General features: G+C 36.2%; 4 protein-coding genes across 6 annotated transcripts; all 4 read right to left on the bottom strand.

Moving 5' to 3' along the window:
• Nucleotides 1–6,288: 6,288 nt before the first annotated feature.
• On the bottom strand, nucleotides 6,289–10,853 carry LOC122302650 (putative mediator of RNA polymerase II transcription subunit 26). Of its 3 annotated transcripts, XR_006240494.1 has the most exons (7): nucleotides 10,639–10,853; nucleotides 10,435–10,491; nucleotides 9,120–9,278; nucleotides 8,207–9,033; nucleotides 8,003–8,114; nucleotides 6,727–7,915; nucleotides 6,289–6,445 (listed from the first exon to the last, which is right to left on the bottom strand). XR_006240494.1 is itself a non-coding variant. In XM_043114022.1 (6 exons), the coding sequence occupies exons 1-6, from the start codon at nucleotides 10,648–10,650 to the stop codon at nucleotides 7,556–7,558; spliced, it is 1,527 nt and encodes a 508-aa protein (XP_042969956.1). In that variant the 5' UTR covers nucleotides 10,651–10,853; the 3' UTR covers nucleotides 6,595–7,555. The 3 variants fall into 3 exon arrangements, 2 of the variants coding, with proteins under 2 accessions (XP_042969956.1, XP_042969958.1); XM_043114022.1 differs by lacking the exon at nucleotides 6,289–6,445 and having other exon boundaries at nucleotides 6,595–7,915; XM_043114024.1 differs by lacking the exons at nucleotides 6,289–6,445; nucleotides 10,435–10,491; nucleotides 10,639–10,853 and having other exon boundaries at nucleotides 6,595–7,915; nucleotides 8,207–9,064; nucleotides 9,120–9,255.
• Nucleotides 10,854–12,118: 1,265 nt separating this feature from the next.
• Nucleotides 12,119–13,911, bottom strand: LOC122304141 (alkane hydroxylase MAH1-like). Its single transcript, XM_043116231.1, has one exon. It carries the CDS (start codon nucleotides 13,845–13,847, stop codon nucleotides 12,300–12,302), a length of 1,548 nt encoding a protein of 515 aa, XP_042972165.1. The 5' UTR covers nucleotides 13,848–13,911; the 3' UTR covers nucleotides 12,119–12,299.
• Nucleotides 13,912–15,120: 1,209 nt separating this feature from the next.
• On the bottom strand, nucleotides 15,121–17,210 carry LOC122303248 (pentatricopeptide repeat-containing protein At4g21065-like). Its single transcript, XM_043114923.1, has one exon. It carries the CDS (start codon nucleotides 17,125–17,127, stop codon nucleotides 15,250–15,252), a length of 1,878 nt encoding a protein of 625 aa, XP_042970857.1. The 5' UTR covers nucleotides 17,128–17,210; the 3' UTR covers nucleotides 15,121–15,249.
• Nucleotides 17,211–18,178: 968 nt separating this feature from the next.
• Nucleotides 18,179–20,709, bottom strand: LOC122302934 (putative pentatricopeptide repeat-containing protein At3g01580). The gene has a single exon (XM_043114413.1). It carries the CDS (start codon nucleotides 20,554–20,556, stop codon nucleotides 18,424–18,426), a length of 2,133 nt encoding a protein of 710 aa, XP_042970347.1. The 5' UTR covers nucleotides 20,557–20,709; the 3' UTR covers nucleotides 18,179–18,423.
• Nucleotides 20,710–22,326: the final 1,617 nt, after the last annotated feature.

Raw genomic sequence — 22,326 nt, forward strand, 5'->3', positions numbered from 1 at the left:
ATATTCAGATAAGCCAAAGTGTGGATGTTCTTGGCTAAATTTATGTTTTGGTTAATTTTTAACCATGTGATCTTGAATTAGAAGCTTATATATGTTTTAGGACATCTTTTTAAACTATGTGATGGTTTGGTTTGAAGATCACGTATTTATAAGTCATAGATCAAAAGGTTGATCAAAACAAGTTGGAAACAAAAATCAATAGAAATAGCATATGAGAATTTCGGCCCTATGGAGTTTTAATAGTTGTGATTAGTTTTAAATTTTTCTAAATTGATATTTGAGTTGAGGATAAAATTTACATGAGGCATGTAAATTTTGGTGACTTTTGGAGTTAGTATGCAAAATCCTTAAGTTATGGGTAAAACGGTCATTTTCCTACATGTAGAAAGTAAAATGGAAATTTTACTCTTTAAGTTAGTATTTTTCCATATTTCAAATTATTAGTGATTTAGTACTAACTTTTAGAATCACTAATTACAGTTCCTCGTGATCGCGCTTGAGGTTTTATAAGAAATGCGGAGATCGAGGTAAGTTAGCTTTTAACTTACTAGCAGTCTACTGTGTATGTATGCTAAGTAAAAGAACTACAGTGTATGTATGTATGTTATCATATGTGTCATGCCATGTCAAGTTATCATGTAATTGTCTATTATACATAATTTATTATGTCATCAATTTTTATCTGTTACATAATATATTCTGTTATGTATTACTGTACATTACAAGTACGTCATGCTAAGTATGTCATTTATTACATGTAATTCAAGTCATGTAATATTGACTGTTGCAAGTATGTCATGTTAAATATGTTGTCTATTATATGTTATGCCATGTTACGAAATGTTTCTATCTCAAGTTAGTCATGTATTCTAAGTTATGTTCAAGTCACGTTATGTTACGTCAGGACTTCAGTCCTTTCGTATTCCAGTCACATTTCATCTTGAGTACATTATGATGTGTAGAATACATGGGGCCACAACAACTGTGGAGTATGTATTTAACTACAATTGTTATGCGTAAAATACATGGGGCCACAACAACTGTGGAGTATGTATTTTTCATGTTAAGTCAAGTTTGTGTAGAATACATGGGGCCACAACAACTGTGGAGTATGTATTTTTAATGTTAAGTCAAGTTTGTGTAGAATACATGGGGCCACAACAACTATGGAGTATGTATTTAACTACAATTGTGATGCGTAAAATACATGGGGCTACAACAACTGTGGAGTATGTATTTTTAATGTTAAGTCAAGTTTGTGTAGAATACATGGGCCACAACAACTGTGGAGTATGTATTTACACATAAAATACATGGGGCCACAACAATTGTGGAGTATGTATTTTTCATGTTAATTCAAGTTTCAGAGCAAGTTCATGCTAAGTCAAGTTTCAGATCAAGTTCATGTCAAGTCAAGTTCAGTTCATGATTCAAATTAAGCTATGTCAATTATGCTATGTTGTACGCTAAGTTATGCTTTAATTACTTATGAATTTGATTATGCATTTATGTTTTTACTGTCATACATGCATCATTAGTCTGTATGGAAGTTTTTTGTTAACTTGCTGAGATTTGTAATCAAATCTCACTGTGGTAGTCCCAACTACCATTCCCCCCGAATGGTAGATCTTGTTACAGGACCTGAAGGAGGATCAGGAGCTGACCAACTAGACACAGTCGATTGAACGACGATGCGTCGTTAATGTTAATATAGTAGTTAAATTACTACTTGTACGATGGAGTTACATCTCCAATACTATTAGATCATAACTATTTTGGAATAGTGCTGTAATCTTAGTTATTCAATGGATCTTTATGTATGAAGTATGTTTTAAGTATTGAGATATTTTCAGTTTGGTGCATAGTATTGCTAAAGAAAAAAATTATCCGCTGCGAATATTGCATAATGTTAGATGCATGTTAGGATTATTGCATCTTATATGTCATGAACGGGGGCAGGTAACCTTGTGTTGCATGTCTCGACGCTTCAAATGTCCGTCCGATCCCAAACGGAATTTGGGGGCGTCACAACATGCTGCACTGACACCCATGTGGTTAAAGGCTGTCACCGAACCTTTGTCCGGCCTGACGTGAGCCACCTCCGAGGCACATTGCATGGCCCATGCAACGTGCTCAACTAGCCTTACTCAATCGCCACCGGCACTCACCCCAGTCACCTTGCATGTAGCATGTGCACCTTGGATAGCGACTGTCTCAGCCGGGTGCAAGCGAGCAACCGACGCCAGATACTAGTCGCCATGCTCGCTCGATGGAGAAGTGGGCACCCCCAAAAAAATCAAGAATAAAAAATCAGTCATGGTGGCAAAATACCCTGGTTTGTCTTCCTCAAAACTTGTATGAATTCTATTTTTTGCTAACATAATTGTTTCCTATAACATAGAACACTAGCTACAAAACCTTACTCAGACTCCATTAATGGAATCTACATCAACAAAGTCTCCACTAGCACCAACCTACCTCCCTGCGAGGCAAAAAGGGCAAGGTAGGCCTAAAAGGATAACTTACCTCTCTGCAAGACCCTGTGGTAGAGAGTGGGATCAGCCCCCAGCTACTCAAATACTTACCCCAACATCCATTGCAACAAAGTGTGGGTTTAGTGCCAACCTGGCCCAAACTTACCCTTCCCTGTGATTTCAACGGGCGGGAGCGGGTCCAGTCCCAAACTAGCCGAATAACCTACCTCCTCTGCGGGGGAGACAAGGACCAGCCCCCCTGGCGGATTGAATACTTACCCTAACCCCATCACAGTGAAGGAGCGGACCAACCACATTGTTGTTCGAATTGACCTCCCATGTAGGGTACCAGAGGGAAAGGTAGGCCAAAAGGTTGCTTTATCCCTCCTATGATGGAGTGCAGGTTAGTCCTCAGCTACCTGAAGAAGCAGACTTACCTTCATTGTAGGCGTCAACAAGTGGGAGTGGGTTTAAAAGCAAATTGTCCAAACAACCTACCTCCCCCCGAGGGGGAGAGTAGGATCAACACCTACCTCCCCCCAAGGGGGAGAGCAGGATCGGCCCCTGGTCGCCCAAATACTTACCCCAACCTCTGCTGCGGTGAAGTGTGGGATCAATGCCAGCTTGACCCAATACCTACCCTTTCTTGTGGTATCAACTAGTAGGAGCGAGTCCAATTACAAACTGCCCAAACAACCTATCTCCCCCATAGGAGAGAGTGGGACCAGCCTTTCCAATGGCCTAAATATTTACCCCAATCCCCATCGCGGCAAATGAGCAAATCAGTAATATTGTTGTCCAAATTACCTTCCCGAGGGAGAAAGAGACGATTTGGCCTGAGGCATTCCAACCTCTCTTTGGCGGAGAGCGGCTTGAGTCTATGGACTGCCCAAATAATGAAGAGAGAGACATGGGCTTCATCAACAAAATCTTCAACAACAAGATCTTCATTAATGGGAATCTTCAACAACAGAATCTTCGTCAGCAAAATCTTCATTAGCAAGAATCTTCAACAACAGAATCTCCATCAACAAAATCTTCAATAACAAAATCTTCATTAGCAAAAATTTTCATCAGCAAAATCTTCATCAGCAGAATCTTCAACAACAGAATTTGCATCAACAAAATTTGCATCAACAGAATCAACATCAACAAAATCTGTGTCAACAAAATCTCCATCGACGGAATCTTCGCTAAAAGAATCCTCACAAACAGAAACTAACTCTTTGACAATGCCATAAGGAACAAATAAAAAGTAAGGCTAAGGAAAAGTGACGAGGCAAAACGAAAGGAAAGCTAAGAAAAAATGATGGGTCAAAGAAAAAGAAAATGACAAGAAGAGGCAAATAGAGAGGAAAGCAAAAGGGAAGAAAAAGGGCCCGGTGGGGTAAAGCGACAGGAAATGAAAGGAATGCAGCTAAGGAAAAAGGAGCGGAAAGAAAGGCAGTTATGAAAACAGGTGCAAAATGAACGGAGTCAAGGAAATAAAAAGGAAGGTTAAAGGAAATCGAGAAAATAAAGCGACGACAAGAATGCTTGGTAGGGTAGAACCCCACCTAAAGACCGATAAGCGGAATGACTAACAACCTGGCAGAATGAGGCAAAGCGAATGGTGAGTAGGTTAAAAAAAAAAATTCCCATCGGATGCATCTGATAGGAATTAGCGGGATAACTATAAGGAAATTTTTCCCCAGCCCTATGGGATTTCCTAGGCCCAAGCTGCCCAGTCCCTTGGGAGGGGAACCCACAAGGTAGAGGAAGACTCACTAAAGTACAAGAGATGGAGAGAAGGGGAAGGAACAAGAAGAGATAAGGGGTGATGGTGTCAGGAGGCATGGTGTAAGGGGATAGTGGCAAAGGTAAAAGGGGTGATTTGATGTAAGATGTGAGGGGAGGGAAAGGGGAGACGTGGCTTAAAGTGGACGGTTTAGGGGACTTTTTGGAGGGCTAGATTTTGGAGGAATCCTCATCTACTTCAACCCGACAAGAGAAAGGCTTCAAGGATGAAATAAAAACTAGATGAAAGAACCAAGAGCTCCCATTGTACAATGAGTATGAGAGATTGTAAATTAAGTTTATTATAATAGATTCTCCCCTCTCCAAACCCTCTTAGAAGTAGTCCTAATGCCGAATTATATAAAATCAGTGTGTCATCTCTCTTTATTTCATCTGCACTTTTCATCATCATGGATGTACGCACCAATGCCATACAGTCGCACTTGACCACTGTCGAGGGCCCAACTCAAAATATCCGAGTTGCTATAATCTAGCCTAAATACATACGAAACACGACGTTAACATATGGTTTGAAATTTAAGGAAAATACTAATTGTCCCGAGGATGGATAATGATACATTTTGCTTTTAATTAGTGATTAATAAAGTGTTTTTTAATAATATTATAAATTTTTAAAAAAAATTAATAAAAAAAATTAAAGGTATAAAAAAATATAAATAAAAAAGGAACTAAATCTTACCGAGATTCATTTTCGAACTACACCATCATTGGATGTAGCACGACTTAAAATTTAAAGGGTAATGATACACTTACCACCCTTTTACCACTATTTTACCACTTGTAGTGTATTTATTTTTTTATCATTTTCTTTTAAGTATTTTTTTAACATCCTTAACCATTAAGAAAAAATTTTAAAAATATATAATTTTAGTGATAGTCACTTACTTAATCATTAAGTAAAAAAAAAATTTTTAAAAATAAAAAATTTAAAAAAGTGGTAAAAGAGTGGTAAAAGAGTGGTAAGGCTATCATTATTCAAATTTAAATACTTTACATCCTCCAATGAAGACAACACAACAGACTCTCATTCTTTTCTAACAAGAGTCATGCTACTCAACTTTCTCAACCTCCTTGACACATCATATTTTTTAAAATTTGTAAATTTTTTAATTTTTTTTAGTTTATTCTTTTTAAATTAATTAAATTCTTCTATTTATTATCCATATATTAAATATTTGACAAAAAAATAAAAAAAAATAAAAATTGGTGTGTAAAGGTTGTATAAATAGTAAGAGTGTAGCTTTTTTCTTCTAACAAAGCTAGAAGGGACAATCCTACAATGACTCTCGTATGTGCATTTTTTTTATTATAGGATCATATGTGCATTTTAAATATACTATTAATGCAATTGTTTTTTCTTTTTACCTTTTAAATATTTTTTATACATTTTTAATTAAAAAATAAACTAAAATAAATGGACAGGCACATTTGGGGTTTGGGACTCATCCAATCATTTTCCTTCTGAAAAAAATGAAAAAGAAACGTTCTTCTCTTCCTGTGCGTTGCCCCGGCAACCATTTCTTGACCGACAAGCTTCAGTTATTTTCTCAGAATCTCAGCTTCCAAACAATAATTTTCTTGAAGTCCTTCAGTTAAACTTCCTTCAAAAGTCTCGACCTATTCTCTTTGTTCTCCCAAAGTCCTAAACTTCTCTTTCAGTATTTAAAATAATAATTTAAAAAAAAAAAAAAAAAAAAAAAAAACACCAGAATTTTTGCCCCTTTGCGACATTTCCTCACCAACCAATCGATCTCAAAGCTCAATCTTGATGGTAATTCCCAGCACTTAGAAATCCAAACTTGACGACGCAGACACACTGTAGCACAAACTCTCTATTTTTCGACGTTTTCTCGTCAACCAAATCAAATTTATAAAACAATTAGCTCAAAATAATTTGATCAAGATCGTCTCGTTGGATCGGCAATTTCTCCTCAAATACTCAGTATTAAGGATCAACGGTTGATTAAACTGTTTTTAACGATGAGATGAGACGAAAATTTTTTATTTCCTTAAAAAATTGTAATGATAAATGAAATGATTTTTTTTTTATCTCATTCCAGTTGTCCAATCTGCCCTTACAACGTCTGAATGCAAGCTGTTCTCATTTTGTTCCCGTTTGAGGGTGATGGAACAGCAGAACTCAAGATTTTACAGGAAGTTGAATCTGCTGACACCTACAAAAATTTAAATTTAAATTTTCTTATAAATCAACAATTTCGCCGTGTCAACAATGGTTTATTCTTTGCGCCGGCTATATGCATGTAATAGATATCATTGATCAGGTTTAGTTATGTAATGCTCATCGCACAATCATCTAGAGTACTTTCTCACAAAAGGAATGAAGAATGTATATATATATATAAATGTTAAATCACAAACTAACGTGACTTAATGTGATTAGTTAAATCTACTTTAAAATGCTGAAGCCCTACTAGAAACAGAACATTTGACTCACCATTGTCACCGTCATCAGGTTCCTTCAGTCCCCTTTTGGACGCTTCGGTTGTGCTGTTGGCTCTCTTTGGTCAGGTCAGCGGTGCTTTTATCATGATGTCTGTGTCTCCCAAGCCCCTCGCCCTCGATGTAATGATTGCTCCTGCTCCAGTAAAAACGACGATGCCTCCATGGTTGTATAGCTAAAACTGGTCTTAATTTTAGAACCCTCCCTCTTTTATCTGGCTATTACTTTTATCTCATTACAATGCTCACAATCCAAGGTTACTAATCAGTTGTGCTCCATGTGCCTTTGTCTTGGGTGTAGGACGCCTTCTACTGTCTGAACACACTGCGTTTTGGTGCTTATTTTGATTCGGATTGGCCGTGGGTATAGATCTATGTCTCCCTTCGATTTAGGAGGCCTATCTCAGCGTTGATGCTTTAGCAGCTGTTGCTCAAGATGATGCTGATCATCATTATCCAATGGCCATGAAAAAATCTGACTTTAATCTTGAAGGCTACCGTCGGCCTCCATTGTGGAACCATTTATGGCAAGTTCCAGAGGTAAGCACCTTGGCCTTGACACTTCCGGTGTTGCCACTTTTGACCTGATGGCTCCAGTCATTATGAGTCCAAGGGTACATCGAGAGAACTTGTCACTTGCAACAATTACAAAGGCCTCTCGTGACTGCAAAGTCTTAGGAGGTCTACAGGAAACTTCAGTTCTTATCCACGAAAGCTGTCTTGAGTCATTGTTGAGGGAATGAGAACAGTTCTCAGTGGATGCCTTTTGCCCAAAATTTGCTGTTTACATTGCCTTTAAACCAAGTGATCCTTTCTCTGAAGTCTCAAGCTCTAGCGGTCCCATCTTCAAGCTGTCCTGAATTTGTTGGCACAGCAGAGGAAGTTCCAGTTGATTTTGGCTGGCATTCTGACGCCTCATGCTGATCACAAAACTTTACTTGCTTCTGTTGATTCTGAGATAACTCCTGCAATGCTTCTACTTCTTGTTCTGGAGGCCTTTTTAGACTAGAAAACTCAACTTGCTGCTTCTGCTCAGACTTCTTTATGTTTTCCCTCTTTTGTTCATCCATCACAGAATTCAGAGTGTCATGCTTTGGCACCTCCCTCACACTTGATGAATTAATAATGTCCATCAGCTGTTCCTCAATCTTCTTTGTTCTCTTCAACAATTCTATACATTTAGCCTACCATCCAAAGAGATCACAAAACATCTTCAATGAGTTATTTTGAAAAGGATCATTCAACATCCAAATACATATCTTAACATTCACCTTTGATTTAAGTAATGAAACATCATTTCCCAATCCATGGCTCATATGAAAAAAAGTCTGGTTTGTCATAATAGCTTCATTGTTTTCTGACTCTTGGGATAATTGCAGGTCGCTATTTATCAGACAAGAAAAGGAGCAAGCGTGAGGTCAGTAATTAAAAGGAAAAGGGAAAATAAACATAAAAATAACTGCTAAGAGGCAAACCTAAGGCCAATAACATTGTGCCTCATTTCAGTTTGCAGTTCATTTAGTTTCCCAGTCACTTGATTCTCTAGTGCTTCTAGCTCGATCAGCTTTTCAATTAGTAGACTTTGTTCTTCATGATATGGAATCTGTTTGGAGCAATCTCTAATTTGGCGATCATGCGGCAGATTTCGATCTTCCATTACTTGATTTTTCTGTTCTTGAATGACACCATCTGCTCGTTTTTCCTGAATTTGTTCTCCAGTCGATTTAGTTTTGTCTTCTGCTGCGTTCAGAATGCCCACAACCACTTCAATTTCATGCCTTTGTGTATGACCTTGTTGTGAACTCATTTCATCTGGCTGTTTATTTTGCAGCTCTTGAGAAGGGCATAACTCTGGAATCACTTCAACTTTCTGTCCTTCAATTTGTTCATTAATCAATTCAAATTTGAGCAGTTTTGCTTCATTGTGTTTTCCTACGTGTTCCTCAAGCAATTGAACATCTTCTAAAACTTGGTTTTTATCTCCCATTTCATTGACCTTTGGCTCTTGTTCACTTCGCTCTGCTGCAGGCTTTTGTTCTTCTAATGTATCAATTTGGTCTTCAGTTCCATTCAACTGCCCATGCTTTCCTTCGATATAAAAATTACCGTTTTCAACAGGAAGCATATAATAGTTTTCAGAAGTTTTTACAATCTCCCCCGTCTCAGTAAGCTTTTTCAAATGATGCCTCAAAAAACTTTCATGAGCCCATGGCAGATCCTTAACATCTTTTTTAATAAACATTGATATTGCTTCCTCAGTCGATCCCTCCTCATTCAATCCTTCGATCGCCCTTCGTATCATCTAGACAAATTGACATGTAAAGGTACGACATCTAAAATCATCAGAGAAATAATGGAGAACACTGTCAAAGAAAAAGAGAGTATTACCAGAGCATAGGTGGGGTGATCAGGGGTGTGCAAATCAGAGAGCTTCTTACAAACATATTGTTCAATGTGGTTCCTGAGAGCAGGTCTAAGGGCATTGTAGGTAAATAAGGTTGTATACTTGTTCACGGCAGCATCAATGATCTTGTTTATTTTTAGTCCCTGCACATGGTGTTCAAGAGTGTTGTTAACAGGGGTTTGGGGCAACATGTGTAAACACGGAACATAGAATAAACTGATTCAGCAATTACTGATTCAGCCAGCTAGATAAATAGCTCCATGACATTGTCTAATGTAATGTCATCAATGTAAGGCTAGAGGCTTGGACACACTATATGCACATTAACTTGATGATAAATTAGTGATGGACACCAATTTAGATGCATAAATCTCACAAGATTGTAAAATTTATTCAACAGAACTCACAACCTTGTGATACAAATTCCTTTAAAACAAAGTAAAACCAATAGCAATGACAAGAAAAAGTATCCAGATTAATCACAGATGGCTTACTAAAAAACCCTAGAATAAAGTAAGGGGTGTGGTTTTTGCAAAGGTCTCCGTCCAATCTCCAATTTTGTTCAATGGAATACAGTTAATCCGTTCAAGGCCTTAAACACACAAAGAAAAAAGGAATCATATGCATAACCAGGTATAATCATCCAGACCACCAACTATCAACATACACAAAAGCAAAAAGAAACATAGGGAACTTGTATTATATCTGAAATAGTTTTCCCCTTTTATTCCTTTCCAGACACCCCATTGCACGTTTTCCATGAACACAATTAGAGAAACCCATATTCTAGTGTCAAACATATAACCAACACGGGTTCCTCACATATTTTTACAAAATGTCCTTGAAGGAATAAAAAGTTAATATCTACTCAAAATAACTAAGCTACTTAATAAAAGGAAAAAATAAAGGTATTTAGGAGTGCAAGAAAGAGGTAAAAAACCTTTTGAGCACTTAACGAAAAAGTTTAATGGACATATGTTAGTGGATGGCAACTTATCTACTAAAATTGTTGTGAACTTGATAATACTTTATTGTTCTTTTACTCATTTAAAAAACACTTCATTGTTCTTTCCAATTCTACTCTCAAATTTATAATAGGACATCTTTATTGCATAATAATTACTAAACCTTAAAGGAGCTAATTTGATGGTAAAAGAATCCCAGAAACTGCCATGCCAATTTAGAATCTGCGCAAGTGTCTGCCTCTGTGTGCGCGTGCATATACAATACGCTTTTCGAACACCCAGAAAATATAATAAAAAAAGACAATTATACCGAAGAGGATAGTAAGAAACATACATAATGAGGGTCGTCATCTGTTTTCAACCCTGTTTTTTCTTGCTTCTTTGTTGCTTTCTGCATTGGTAGTTAAAGAAAAAGTAATTCAATTTGACAAACCCCAAAACAAAAATCAGGGTAAAAAAAGCCAAACAACAACACTTTTTTTCTTACTTGGTTAGCACAAAAATTAACAATTGGACCACGATTAGAGAGAGAGCTTACAGTTACAGGCATTATTGCTGAGTGGATCTTCTGATTCTTGACGAGCACAGGCGCCACAGCCGCTCAAAAAGGGGTACAAAGTTTTTAACTCTGAGAAATGGAGGCAGGAACGCTATTTAAGCGTAGGTTTTGGGCATGTCGTCCCTATGATTCGTCGCTTCCGGGTAAAGCCTGTGTTTTTAGCGCTCGTTTGGACATGATTTGTGAGACGGGATGAATTGAATGGTAAATAATAATAAGATTGTTGAGTTGAGATGAAATGAGATGTAATGAGATGATTTTTAAAAATTTTATATGTTTAGATTAAAAAGTGAAATGAGTTAAAATGATATGTAAATACATAATAGTGAGATTATTAAATTAAAACGAGATAATATAATTTTTGAAAATTATGAATTTGTCTATTTGGATTAGTAAGTAAAATAAAATGAGATAATTTTAAATTAATATGTAATTTTAAAATAAATATTTAAATAAAAGAATATCTTTCTATATGAATTAGGACTAGTCATCTTATTTCTAAAATCAAACAGCTCATTCGCAGGATTGATTGTTTTGGACGAAAGAAAACAAAAATATTGATATTTTAATTTTTGTATATTAAAATTTATTTTTAATAAGTTATATAATTGCATTATTGATTATAAGATAAATTAAAAAAATTAGTCATTTGAGTTACAGTTATATCATTATATTTTTTATTTAATTTTTTTCCCAAGTCCGTCGATGAGGTTCCACAATTGCATGAGATTATAGTTTTTCTTTTTCTTTTTTTAAGATATTGAGAGATTTGGAAGAGGGAAATCCAACACAATTCTTTTCTTATGGAGACTGGCTCCATGAGATTATAGTAAAGGGTCGTGGATCTTCTTGTATTTTACAATGTTTTGTTTTCTTTTAAGCTTCTATTTCCAAATGGTTTGTCTAAAAATAATTATTTAAAGGTATAAACAAATTAAATTCAAATTATGAATTAAATATTAGGAACACCTAAATATTTATTAAGGATATAAATAACTAATGTTTTGAATATCTTACCATATTGGTCGGTACGATTGGAATTTACTGTGTCGGTTACTTGTCATTTCGGTACGTTTCGATCAATATCAGCTGATTTTCGATACATTTCAGTCAATACTGATAGGGTTGTGGTATCTTTATAATTAATATAAAAATCTTAATTTTTTCATAATTTTCACTCTAATTCTCACATTTAAAGATTCCTATATATATTTTAACCTTTTAAGACTTGTATTGATGTTATTTTAAAATATAATATATATATATATATAATTAATTTATCCATATATAAACTATCTCAAAATAATATTGATATTGAAATATTTCATTTCAGTGTTATAATCGGAACGACATTCAAAACTTTGCAAATAACACCTAAATATGAGCTGATTGAATACAAGCTGGTGAATTTATGATGCAATTAGGAGGGCATCATCAGTGTATTTGAGAAGTCACGGACTCACGTGGAGAAACTCGATGTTCGTTTCATTGATCTCAATACTTTTTATTTATTACATAATTCAAGCTACATATTCATATAATATACGTTCCATGACATTATAAATGCTACAACTTAATGAATATGCATGCATGCATACATACATACATAGCTCATTCCTAAAAGCCTCGTCTCTCCATCATCAAAGAATGGTACTAGCTTCTGATCTTTTGGTGACCTTAACCTTCAAACCATGTTTCATATGAAGCACAACAGATCGGCTCGGCAAAACAGGATGATCTTCAACCACTTGAACATGATAATTCCAAATAATGGTGCTTGCAACTATTTTCATTTGAATAAAGCTCATATCTTTACCTAAACAACTCCTGGGTCCTGCATTAAATGTTAGGAATTTGTAAGATGGTACATGCACAATTCTTCCTTGCTCCGAAATCCATCTCTCTGGCTTGAACTCTGAGCAGTCTTTTCCCCATATGTTTTCCACCCTTCCCAATGAGTATAGAGATAACATAAGTCTCGTCCTTGCACTAATATGGTGACCGCTAGGAAGAGTATCAGATTGGACTGCATGTTTGTGTTGGAATGGTAGAGGTGGAAAAAGCCGTAAGGACTCGCATATGGCTCCGTGGAGATAAACTAGCTGATCAAGATCATTCATTTCCCAATGACTATTCTCCTTGTTAATGACCAAATTCTCTCTGATCTCTTCGAGAATCTTAGCTTCCACTGAAGGATGTGTTGAAACAAGCCATAGAAACCAGGTTAGCCCTGCACTTACGGTGTCCCTACCTGCTGCCAAGAAAGTAAGCATCGTGTCCCTTAGAAACTGCTTAGATTTTGGAAAACCATCGCTTTGATCTGTTTCTACTCCTTCTTGTTCTATGTAAGCGGTCAGTAAATCGAATTTTCCTTCCTCCAGTTTCTGGGTTAGGCTTGATCTGCTCAATTCTTCTTGCTTGGATGAGATGCATTTGTACACAAATTCGTCAAAAACTTTAATAGCATTGCTCAGCTTCTTCTCTTCTCCGATTTGAAGCCATCTCTGCAACTTCCAAAAATTTGCTGGCACGATGTGTCGGTAGAATATACTTTTCTCTATTTGATCAAATGCTTTTACGTGTGTAACTTTGGGAAATTCAATGGAGAGGCAATTTGGATCAAAGCCTAAAGTCATTAGGCAAACAGTATCGAAGGTGTAACGCTGAAAAACGTCTTGCAAATCCACCTCAATTCCCATACTTGAGACGTGATCAAGAACAGGAATGAGGCCCTTCTCAAGCTTTCCTCGAGCAACTTTTTCTAGGAACAACTCGAACTTGCCATTTTTCATCATTGACTGCATAAGCTTCCTCTGATATCTCCACAAGTCCGAGTCGGAATTGAAAATCCCATCTCCCAGAGGATCAAAAATCTCCTGGAACTCTGGTCCTTTTGGGTAGTTGGAAAAGTTTCTGCTCAAAATATGATGGATGTTCATGGGATCAAAGGTGATCACGAAGTCCATGTTGGTGAACCAAGGGCCCTTAAACTCGCCGGTACCCCCAGTATTTTGTAGAAGTTGTGTTGTGTATTCGTGGACGTTCGGTGCATTTTGAAGAAGCCCCGGAAGCATTCCGACGACAGGCCAGTTTATGACGGATGAGTGTCTGTTCCGGCACCAATGGAAAAAAAGAAGGAGGCAGAAAAATGCTACAAACATCTCTATGTACCAAAGTATATTGGCCATTGGAGCTGTCTGCAAGAAGTCTTTTTGTTTTTATTTTTATTTTTTTATTTTTATTTTTTTTTTGTATCTCTGTGTACTAATCTCCCGAAGGTGGATTGGCTTTTGTAGGAAGGGCTATTCACGGCTTGGTCATGGCTTGTGAAAATGATGATCAGCTCTTTAAGTCCAGCCGCAAGATCTTGTCTTTCGACTCTTTCCTGTCTTATCCACCACTCTTTCTTTTCCTTCTCTCAATTGTTCTCTCCGTTTCTCTCACTTTCCAGATTAACTTTTCTAGCTCCTAATCTCGAGCATTGTCTATCAATCTCTACTTACGAAATCCCAGATGCATTTCTTACTTTCATCTCGCTTAATCGTCATACTATACTTGTTAATTCTCTCTCGTCTCTAATTAATTCTCACTTTTCAAATTTAACACTTTAACATTTTCTACTTCCATATTTACAGCAATGTTAGATACAAGTCTCGGGCTTGTTTGGAAAGTGAGATGATTTTATCTCTGATTCTGTCTCAAATTTTCTCATAATTTCTTTCTCAAATATTATTCAAACACAAACACTTTTCAATTTTAAATATTTAACTTTTTTTATCTAATTATTTCAATTTACACAAAAAACAATACTATTTTTTCAAATTTCAAAATATAAATTATATTAAAAATTAATTATATTCTAACAATATTTTAACTTTATACTATTTTTATTCAATTTTTATCTCTTCTTTTGTTTTTAAAAATGAAACATCTTAACTCAAAATATTTCACTACTATTTATAAAATTTTCATCATATCTCACTTTCCAAACATAAGAGTGGCTGAACAAAGCCAACCGGGTGGCTAGAAGCGAAAACTCGGCTAAACCGCGCGACGGTTATAATGTATACGAAGGAGCCTGAAATGAGCGATTGGGATGATCCTAACTCCTTTGTGCATGGACGTACGTGTAGGAAAATAGAATACTGGTGTCAGTATGTTTTATGTGATCCTGGTCTGTTAGTCCAAGTAGGGTGCTTGATGAGCACACTTGTTTTAGGATCTTTTCGTTGAATGTTTGTCCCGTATGAGTAAGTTAAGGTGTCGCTTTGAGTGTTCCTTTTTGTACAGTTCTCTTCGTGTGTGCATCTCCATCTGTTTTCATCTGCAAGGTGTTTACAGTCAAGTTGGGTTGTTTTTGTCACGTTTCTTTTGATCCAACAACTTGGTATTATTCATTATCAAAGACGGTCAATTAAGGACCATACAAATGTAAAAAATCGTCGACCAAGAAAAATTTCATGGTGAGAAATTCAAGATGGTTTCCTTGAATCGGGATTTACATCTCTGTGCAAGCTTCTAACCAACTTACAGAAACCGTGCCGGACACAGCTACCTAACAATTAAGCACAACCAGAGATATCCACGTGATTACCAGTAATCTCTACACGAACAAGCTCCATCCTCAAAATGGTGAAACCGATGCATATCCCTTACAATGATGATTCGTTTCACAATCTTTGAAATGAACTTAATTGCATTATGGCAATCTCCACATATCCTAAGATTCTTTGTGACGCGAATTGCAGTCCCCGGGTTGGTGTTAATGAGGCCAAATGCAATAGCCAGCCTCTCGCTGTGGTAAGAAAGTGCCTCCTCTTTTCCTTCCTCTTCGATATCGTGAAGGGCAAAATCTGTCAAGGGAACATAACCCAAGCGTTTCATCTTGGCTGCCAGCTCCTCAAGCTTAGATAAAATCCCATCCGACTGAGGATGAGACCGATCTCCTGCACTGAATCTATGAACTCTATCATTTAACTCGATCAAACTAAATCCCTGTATCTTATTGGCTCCGATTCTGGCCATCATATTCCGCACCATCTCAACTTTGTTCCATCGACCTTTAGCAGCATAAATATTAGAAAGTAGAACGTGATAGCCAGACTGTAATGGGTCTAACTGAAAAAGAACATCTGCAACTCTCTCGGCCAAATCAAGATTTCCATATATTCTGCATGCTCCAAGTAAAGGTCCCCATATAGTTGCATCAGGTTTCACTGGCATATTCTCTATAAGGTTTTTTGCCTCATCTAGTTGTCCAGCACGGCCAAGAAGATCCACCATACATGAAAAATGATTGAGCTTCGGGGCAATCCGAAACACCTCTTTCATCAATTTGAAATATCTCCTGCCTTCTTCTAGCAATCCTGAATGACCACAAGCTGAAAGAATACAGGTGAACGTCACATGGTTCGGGCTTAATCCTGCTTCTAACATTGCATCAAAAAGATCAATTGCCTTCCTTCCATCCCCATGAATTCCATAGCATGTAATCATCGAACTCCAGCAAACAATATCTTTCCCTGCTGCTTCATTAAACAACCCACGAGCCAAATCCAAACTCCCACACTTCGCATACATATCCATTACAGCTGTTACAACAAGGATATCATTTTCAAACCCAGTTTGTATTACATAATTATGAAACCATTCGCCTTTCCTTAAAGCTCCCAGACTACCACAAGCTAGAAGAACACTCAAAAGACTTACCCGGTTGGGTTTTACCCCTGAACCACGCATCAAATTAAAAAACTCGAGCGTCTCACTGTTATAACCGTTGTGGGCATACCCAGATATCATGGAAGTCCAACAAACCAAATCCCTCACTGCCATTTTATCAAATACTAACCGTGCAATTCCAACATCCCCACACTTTGCATACATGTCAACCAAAGCAGCATTAACAAAAAGATCACCGCTGCACCCACAACAGAGTAAATGCTGGTGAACCAGCTTCCCCAGCTGCAAATTAGACAATCCTGCACAAGATTTAAGCGCAAAAGGGAATGCAAACTTATCGGGTATTAGACCCTCTTGCAACATCTTATTGTACAGTCCCAACGACCTGGCAAACTGGCCCTCAGTGGCATAGCCCCGTATCATATTATTCCAAAAGTAACTTGATGGGTTGGGTGCGGACTCAAATAAAATATTTGCAGTGTCAACGTTATCAAACGAAACATACAAGATGGCGATTTTGATCGATAAATGTTTGTCATGTTGGAGACCAAAAGCAAAGGTCTTTGCATGTGCTTTCTTGACACTGCTCAGGTTGGTGCATTTTTGCAAGGCGGACGAGATTATGAGGGCTATCTGGTTCGTGGTTTTGCTTTGGATGAGTTCCAGTGGTCTTGGAGAGGATGTGGAACTGGGAATGGAGGTGCAGAGGAAGTTGGAGTTTGAAAATTCATTACGAGGAACAACAGTTATGATGCTAAAGCGTTGGAAAGGGTTTAATAGGGCCCTCATTCATTCATAAACGATATTTTCTTTCACAGAAAGCTACAGAGAAGAAGAAAGTTGGGAAGTACCATTTAACACGAGAGTGGTGTCTTTCGAATTAAGGAGCGGACCAATTTAAATTAAGGTTCAGTTTGGCAATTCAAAATTCTCATGCTAAATTTAAAATTTTCATTTTATCATATAATTTTTTCAAATTTTCATATAAAACATAATAAATAATTCAACTTTTTCAAATCTCAAAATAATAATAATATTAAAATATAATATTTTAATATTTTATCTTAAAATTCAAAATTCCCATCTCAAAATTTTCAGTGGCTAAACCGAACCTTAACCTTGACAACCATTATCTGTTTGCACCTTTCCTGCCAATTTAGCTTTTATGTCAATTTTATGTTACTAATGTGGGAAAGGATATTTAGACAAGATAAAAGGCCGTTGATAAGCATTTTAGTCATCTTTATTTCATACTTTTCAACACATTATTAACTAACACGTCAGCAAGTATCGTTATGTGAGTAAAAATTGTAAATATAAATAACATTTTTCTATCCATTTTCATCATATAATTTTCAATTGTCAATGGAAAGAGAGGACAAGAGGTCCTTCCAAGGTTCCCTCTTCAAATACCTAGGAGCATATCCATGCTCTTTAGCCCTCCAAATCTAATAATCAAATCATTTCGGAAGTAAGAAGTAGAAGTGCTTGTTGTCACCATGCTCGGCATTTTCGGGACCAACGATCTCGGATCCTTTAGACCCAACCATCTTCCACTCTCCTAGCGTTGCGAGTGGCCTTCTCATGCCACCACAGTCCCAGGTGATCTTCCGCCAATGATTCGGTGCATCTCCAATTTGATTTTCTTATACTTTTGCTTTTCCTAGCCAAGGATTATGGAAAAAAGAAAATGCAGCACACATCACTTCATTACGACTTCCCGTTGTAATATTACAGTCCATTTTTTATCTGTATCAAAACTGCTTCTCGCGACTTCACCTTGTGGGAAATGGGTGGGAAAAAAAAAATTATGTCTTATGTTGTATTTGTTGGTTTGTGATGAATATAGGAACCTCTCAACCTGTTGACTATTGTCCAATAACTGTTAAATATATCTATAATTTGCTTAGGGGAAAGAAAAAAAAAAACAGTAAGTTCAAACCCTAAGACATTTTAAATCATGGTATAAAAATGGCTAATCCGACAAATGGTATTATGGTCATATCTGATTAATTAGCTTAAGCCCGTCGACATTCAATGGAATCTGCTTGATGAGTGAAACTGAGATGTCCATAACCCTACATATCAGAAGTTTAAATCTTTCCCCTCTTCATGTAATATAAACTGTGTATCAGGAACATAGCCATCCTCTCTCATTATCACCTCCAAATTTCTCATAAAACCATAAATCTGCTCAAAATCCGGGTGGAATCTGTCATCAGCTACAAAACTACGGACTTCATTCCTTATCTCAACCACACTTTGGCCAAAGATCTTCTTCAACCCCTTCTCCTTTATTTGAGTTCTAACTTCTGCTACATCATGCCACCTCTCATCCACAGCATAAATATGTGATAGCAGTATGTAATACCCCACATGTCTAGGATCTAACTGCAAAAGATTCTTTGCAGCGATCTCTCCCATCTCAATATTGTGATGGATTCGACAAGCACCCAGAAGGGCTCCCCAAACATGGGGCCCAGCTGGAGTTGGCATGTGGTTAATAATGTCCATGGCCTTATCTAACTGTCCCATCCGGCCGAGAAGATCAACCATTATCCCATAATGTTCCGGGTTTGGCTTCAGTTGGTATTCAAGTGACATTCTACTAAATATCTCCATCCCTTCTTCAACCAAACCTGCATGGCTACAAGCAGATAAAATTGAGAGAAGTGTTACATTATTTGGCCTAACTGCTGCACTCTTAACCATTAGATCAAATGTTGCTAAAGCTTCTCTGCCTTGCCCATGAGTTCCATAACCTGCAATCATCGCACTCCAAATAACAACATCTTTGTTTATCATCCCTTCAAATACTTTTGTCGCGCTATTTATGCTACCGCATTTTGAGTACAACTCTATGAGTGAAGCACCTACAAAAATGTTGTTATTAAAGCCACTTGCAAGTACATATCCATGAAGGCAAACAGCTTGCTGGAGAATCCCTGATTCTGAACAAGCTGCCAGAATTTTCACCATAGCAACAGCATCAGGTTGTGTTTCATCGGATAGCATATCACGGAAGAGTTCCATTGACTTGTATGCCATTCCATTGTAAGCATACCCACCTAACAAAGCAGCCCAGGAAACCACATCTTTCTTGGGAATTCGTTTGAATACATCCATTGCTTTGTCAGGCAAGAAGCACTTCATATACATATCAATTAGAGCTGTGGCAACAGAGACATCCAACTCAAAACCTTTCCAAGCAGCAAGTTCATGGATCTTCTTACCATCTTCTAAATTACAGGCATCTGCACATGCTTGTAATGCACTGATCAGAGTAACTGAATTTGGTTCAATTCCCCTATCAATCATTTCCTTGAAAAGATCTAATGCCTCAATAGCAACACCATTATGAGCAAAACAAGCGACCATTGAGCTCCATGATATTATATCTTTTTCTGGCATCCTCCTGAACAAATTAGCTGCAATTCTGATCGAACCCGTCTTTGCATAAAAATTCAATAATGAGTTGACCAAAGACAATTCAGCATCAAAACCCCTCCTAATTACAAAACCATGTACACAGCTTCCAAGTTTAAAATTCAATAACTGAGAACAAGCAGAAACCACACTGACAAGCATCACTGAATCAGGATTAAGGCACTCCACCGTCACCAGTCGAGAGAAAAATGCAATCGCTTCTTCAGGAAAACCATTTTGTTCATAGCCAGAAACCATTGAAGTAAACATAACAACATCCGGTCTAGAAAAGTCCTCGAGTACTCTTAAAGCTTCAGTCAATTGTCCACATTTGGAGTAGAATTCAATCAATGCAGAACCCACAAAAATGTTCATGCCAACCCAAGCATTCTTCTTCACAAACCCATGAATCAGTTTGCCATATTCAAGCGCCCGCAGCCCCGCGCAGGCCTTTAGAGCAATGGGTATTGTGAAATTATCAGGTTTTTCCTCGGTGGAAATTCCATTAGATATCATGTGATGGAAGAGATGCAAAGTCTCCTCCCATCGCTTCTCTTTAGCATAACTCCTGAGTACAGCGTTCCAGAGATGGACGGTTCTCTGGGGCGTTTCGTCGAACAGCTTGCGTACGTACTGAAGACAGGTATATCTCGAATAGAGGGCGGTGAGTTTGACGGCAAAGAAATTGTCATGGGCAAAGCCGGCTTTGAGCGTCTGAGAGTGCAATTGTACCAGTGAATTGACATTGTTACATTCTTCGAACAGCTTGACAAGCAGTTCCCTCCTTTTCATAAACAAAACGAAATAAATTCCGATATGTCAACAAACGTTCACGAACCGGTTTCAGTTGAGAGGAGGCAGTGACCCGCTTCCCTCCAGAGTGTAAACTCCGGTTCTCCCGCTGCTCTCACTCTATTTGTGCCGCGTCATCCACAAACTAGTAACGGACAAATTCTGAGATTTATTATATAGAAAATGTTACTATCCCATTTGAGTTTGTCTTTTCATTTTAATTATTTATATATTTAATTTTTTTATTTAATAATTAAAAAAATAACTTTTAGTATATTGATATATTTTTTTATTTTTTAAAAATATTTTAATATGTTAAAAAATATGAAAAAAAAAAATAAAAATCTAAGTTTGCGCTAGGCGGCATGCCCAACAGTCATTGTTGGCTGGCAAATTAACACTACTCTTATTATATACAATTACTTTTATATGATTTTTATATATTTTATTAATATAATTGATCAAATCAAATATTTTATATAAAAAAATAATACGGTCAATCATATTAATAATATACATAAAAAATATTAAAATATAACTGCATGTATAATTTTTATTTTTCAAAAGTATTCCAGTTTTTGCTCCACGATGAGAAAGGAAAGTGTCTATTTTAACCTTACCTACAATTTTAGTTTAGTTTTAGAGAAATATTATTAATGTGATATATTTTGAATAATTTTTGTTTTCAATTACTTAATTACAAGCATTTAAATTATGACAAATAAAAAAAATATAATTAATTATTAAAAAATTTAAATTGAAGAACATCATTAATTTCTTTTGTATTTTTTAAGGAAGTTTTGTGCGACAATCTTTCCTATATAATAGGGAAAAAAATATATATATTCCCGTTCATAAATCGATTTTACTTGGGATTGCAAATTACGAGTTTGTCCACGAATAAAAATCGAAAAAAATAATTAGTTTATAACCTTTGTTATTATTGGAAACTCAATAGAGTGGCTAATGTGTTAAGCTTTGATTGTGTGATTTGATGTCAATTACGAATGTTTTTCATAATGCTAGACAGTTAGGCTAGGTGGTAGAAATATAGACACATTCACCATTTTAATAATACCAAATCTGAAATTAGGTAAAGCTATAAATCGTGGACCCTACGGCCTAGGGGTCTTCGTTTTTCTCAGCATACATTTTCTAGATGAGTGGGCCATCCATGCCATTGCAGATTCTTTTTCAACCAATGAAACAACCTAGTTTTCGATGGACGATGGAGCTTTAAAAAAATACACACACCACTGTGGATTATCAATTTTTTATGTTATCAGAATTTGTTACACGATAAAAGAAAGTTTACGCTATTTATCTCGTCATAAAAATTAAAAAAAAAATATTAATTTATACGTTAAAAAGAGTATCGAAAAATAAATTTTACATTTTCTATTGATAAGATTTTAGGCATATTTATAAATAATGAGTAATTATTTCTTGTTCAACTAATTTTATGTAATGAATTAGATTCATGAATTTTTTTATTATGTTCAAACAATGAAATATTTTTTTAAAACTATAAGAACGATCAATTTTGGATAACTATTTTTTTAATTTGCTTTATTTTGGTTGGATGCCTATCACTGCCCATTTATTATTTATAAAATATTTGGAATTTTTTATTTTTTATCATTTTCTTTTAAATATCTTTTTAAAGTCTTTAATCTTAAAAAAATTAATATATATAATTTTATTAATGGTTACTATTTTAATCATTAATTAAAATTAAAAATAAAAAAAATTAAATATAAAAAATAATTA

The sequence above is a fragment of the Carya illinoinensis genome, chromosome 3 (genome assembly GCF_018687715.1).
Source record: "Carya illinoinensis cultivar Pawnee chromosome 3, C.illinoinensisPawnee_v1, whole genome shotgun sequence".
Taxonomy (NCBI): domain Eukaryota; kingdom Viridiplantae; phylum Streptophyta; class Magnoliopsida; order Fagales; family Juglandaceae; genus Carya; species Carya illinoinensis.